The following is a 3,603-nucleotide window of genomic DNA, read 5'->3' on the forward strand; positions in this document are numbered from 1 at the left end:
ATTATTTACCTTGTAATTAATAATTTTTAAAATTTCCATAATTAAATATTACCTGCTATAGCAGATTACCTTTTTTATTAATTTTAATTTACCTTATTTTTATTTACACATATCCAATTACTATTGGATACTAAAACAAAGTATAATTACTTTTGTTTCCAACAAAGTAATTATAGAATTTACCTAATCTATATATATATATATATTTTTTTTTTTTTACTATTATACAATACAAATATGGTTTGCGGAGAGAAATATGGCTAAGATTATTATTTTTTCTTTTTTGTTTTAATCTTTTTATTGGGAAAATGAAGTCCATAACTAAATAAATAAATATAAGACTTTCATTACCTCGAGCCTGTCGATCACTCCCATCGCTCTAAAACCCTCTCCTCATTTCCTTCTTCGCATCGCCATCACTCTTTCTCTGCACCACCCAAAATGAGGACTTCACTCTTCAGATCCATCAAATCCCTCTCTAATTCCACCTCTTCCTCCCACCTCCTCCGCCGTTGCTTCTCCTCTGAGTCCGTTCCTGACCGTAAGGTCGCCGTTCTCGGTGCTGCCGGCGGTATTGGTCAGCCTCTTGCTTTGCTTATGAAGCTTAACCCTCTCGTTTCTAATCTCGCCCTCTACGATATCGCTAACACCCCCGGCGTAGCTGCCGATGTTAGCCATATCAACACCAGATCTGAGGTATAATTTCATTTTGATTCTAACACTTACAAATTTATCGGATTTGATTGACGTTATTCTTTCTTGTTCATCTTATTGTTGCTATTTCTCTATTTTCATATACCTTCTCCAGAAAATGTGAAATAGATTGATGTCTGGTGCTTATGGTGTTTCTTAGAGGGTTTTACTGGATATTTACGGAACTGTTGATGTAATTTAGCCCTATTTGTGCTCCATTTTTACAGATAACTAACCTTGTGTTTATTCGCATGCCATACTTCGTTTTTTTGCCTAAATTTAAATCCTTGAAATAATTTTTTTTTGCCTGCTTGCTTTGTGCTTTAGGTAGCTGGGTTCGTGGGAGAAGAACAATTGGGGAAAGCTTTGGAGGGGTGTGATCTTGTGATCATCCCAGCTGGTGTGCCAAGAAAGCCTGGAATGACCCGTGATGATCTCTTTAACATCAATGCTGGGATTGTCAAGGGTCTATGCCAAGCAATTGCTAAGTACTGCCCAGGGGTGTGTTTCGATCTCCTTTTTTGTTATAACATTTTATTGTGGTGGCTATTTTCTTGGTTATTTAAGTTACTATGGAACATGATGGCTTATACCTTTTTGACTTCGATTTTGGGCATCAGGCAATTGTCAATATGATCAGCAACCCAGTCAATTCTACTGTACCTATTGCAGCTGAGGTTTTCAAGAAGGCAGGAACTTATGATGAGAAAAAATTATTTGGTGTTACTACCCTTGATGTTGTCAGGGCCAAGACTTTCTATGCTGGCAAGGCCAAAGTTCCAGTTGCAGGTTTGCATGAATACCATTTTAACCGTGTCATATTTCCTTACTGTCTGTAATGCTCAACCTTTTGATACACATTAATTGGAGCTTTGTCTACGTCGATTCACATTTCAGGATATATATTCTGTTTTCTAATTTCTCCCACAAGTTTGAAGTTTTTTGTTCTCACAGATTATTTCAAACTTCTGTGCTTATGGTCTTGTAGGTAGCCCTTGTTGACTTGTTATTTAAAATGTTTGCAGAGGTTAATGTACCAGTTGTTGGGGGCCATGCAGGCATAACTATTCTCCCACTGTTTTCACAAGTACTTGCTTGCCCCTTAGCAACATATATTATGCTAATGTTGCTCATATTTTATCCTTGTGGCTGATTTTTTTTGTATTGGAATTTTAGGCCACTCCACAAGCCAACTTGTCAGATGAACATATAATTGCTCTTACAAAGAGGACCCAAGAAGGAGGGACTGAAGTCGTTGAAGCAAAGGCTGGAAAGGGTTCTGCGACATTATCAATGGCGTAAGTTTGTATTTCAACTAGATTTTGATGATTTAGCTGAAATAAATGGCATACTTTATTATCTACTTATCATAACATCTGGTTTTTAAGTTGAGATAACAGCAATGCTGAGTGGAAACAAAATATAAATTGAGATAGGGAATGGGGTTTCTGACTGTACTATTTTACTGTTGTACAATACAAGATTTATGGTGTTTCAATTGATTGATTATAAAATATAGGCATATATTTGTTTCTGAAATCATTTTCAGACAACCTGAAATAGAAAGTCTTACAGAAGATGAGCTCGTTAGAGTTCAGTTTTTCAAATGCTAAATTGAATTAATGAGATTCATGATTGGGTGATTGATTGATATGTTAGTTTCTTGGAATGAAGCAACTGAAACCTAGAGCTTGAATGAAGTCAAGGTTACTGTGGACATACCACAGATTTTTAAGTGTCATTATATCAAGTGATTGATGATAAAATTACAGTTGGTGCTTTTATCTTCTCTGGTTCTTTGTGGCAGGTTACTTAATTCTTGTTGTTTATATACATTTAATTCTTCTAATCATGTTTATGTGGTACATTTTCTAGTCAGTGTCATCTTGAAAATGCACTTCGCTCTGCTCCTAGAAGGAAACTGAATGTGCTTTCATAGTCATTGCTTGCTCCTATGTTCTGTGACTTTGACACTATGATGCATCCTTAGCTTGGTCTTCTAAGTACACGTATTGCATTTTATGGTTTGTTGCTTGCTATTTATATTTTTATGTACTCAGTGTCCTTTACACCCGTTGTGGGAAATAGACACACCTAGTTGTTGATCTGTTTGGTGGTTGTGCAGCTATGCGGGTGCCATTTTTGGTGATGCTTGCTTGAAGGGACTGAATGGAGTTCCAGATGTTGTGGAATGTTCTTTTGTGCAATCAACTGTCACTGACTTGCCATTCTTTGCTTCAAAGGTGATTTGATCATGGGCTGTTTTATTTGGAGAGCATTATTGTACTTAGCAATGAATGGATATTAATATGATATGTAATTACAGGTAAGGCTTGGGAAGAATGGAGTGGAGGAAATTCTTGGTTTGGGCTCTCTCTCTGACTTTGAAAAGGAAGGCTTAGAAAAGTTGAAGCCTGAGCTTCTATCTTCCATTGAGAAGGGAATCAAGTTCGCTAACCAGTAATTAGTTCAATAATCCTGGCCTGGTGGTTATTCCTTCCATCATAAACACATTCAATTTTTGCATTTTATATTTTGGGTTTAAAAGTGTTGTATTCATTGCTGGCAGGCAGCAATACCGGCTTTTCTATCTGGTTGAATTAGAGTAGGATTCAGATAAACCATACAAGTTATCAATAATAAATAACCCTGTGGTACATGATCGGAGAAGATTCTATAGTAATTTAATCTGCACTTTTTAAAAGATTTGCAGTCAAACCTGTGTTTTTCTGACGCTCTGATTTATGTTGTCTGATGGGCATATTTTGGTAGTGGAGATTTATTGTTCTATTTTTTGTTAGTTGAAATCATCTTTAACTTGCAATTTGAAGATAATTTGCTAGAAATCGCGAGTTTTACTTGTAAAGCATCCAAGTCTTTACTGGAATTATTCAAGCCTTTGAACAGTAT

General features: G+C 36.1%; 1 protein-coding gene across 1 annotated transcript; it reads left to right on the top strand.

The window, feature by feature from the left end:
- The first annotated feature begins 345 nt into the window (after window positions 1-345).
- On the top strand, window positions 346-3,397 carry LOC136218809 (malate dehydrogenase, mitochondrial). The gene is made up of 7 exons (XM_066005924.1): window positions 346-696; window positions 1,021-1,194; window positions 1,314-1,482; window positions 1,719-1,780; window positions 1,870-1,991; window positions 2,819-2,936; window positions 3,020-3,397. Exons 1-7 carry the CDS (start codon window positions 442-444, stop codon window positions 3,155-3,157), a joined length of 1,038 nt encoding a protein of 345 aa, XP_065861996.1. The 5' UTR covers window positions 346-441; the 3' UTR covers window positions 3,158-3,397.
- Window positions 3,398-3,603: the final 206 nt, after the last annotated feature.

This window comes from Euphorbia lathyris, chromosome 2 (genome assembly GCF_963576675.1).
Source record: "Euphorbia lathyris chromosome 2, ddEupLath1.1, whole genome shotgun sequence".
In the NCBI taxonomy this organism is placed as follows: Eukaryota; Viridiplantae; Streptophyta; class Magnoliopsida; order Malpighiales; family Euphorbiaceae; genus Euphorbia; species Euphorbia lathyris.

What these genes read in the sequence shown, in the direction of transcription:
- LOC136218809 (XM_066005924.1), top strand. Translation starts at nt 442, where the DNA reads ATGAGGACTTCACTCTTCAGATCCATCAAATCCCTCTCTAATTCCACC. An exon ending in TTGCTAAGTACTGCCCAGGG is followed by an intron (nt 1,195 to 1,313) that starts GTGTGTTTCGAT and finishes TTTGGGCATCAG; the next exon opens with GCAATTGTCAATATGATCAG. An exon ending in TTCTCCCACTGTTTTCACAA is followed by an intron (nt 1,781 to 1,869) that starts GTACTTGCTTGC and finishes TTGGAATTTTAG; the next exon opens with GCCACTCCACAAGCCAACTT.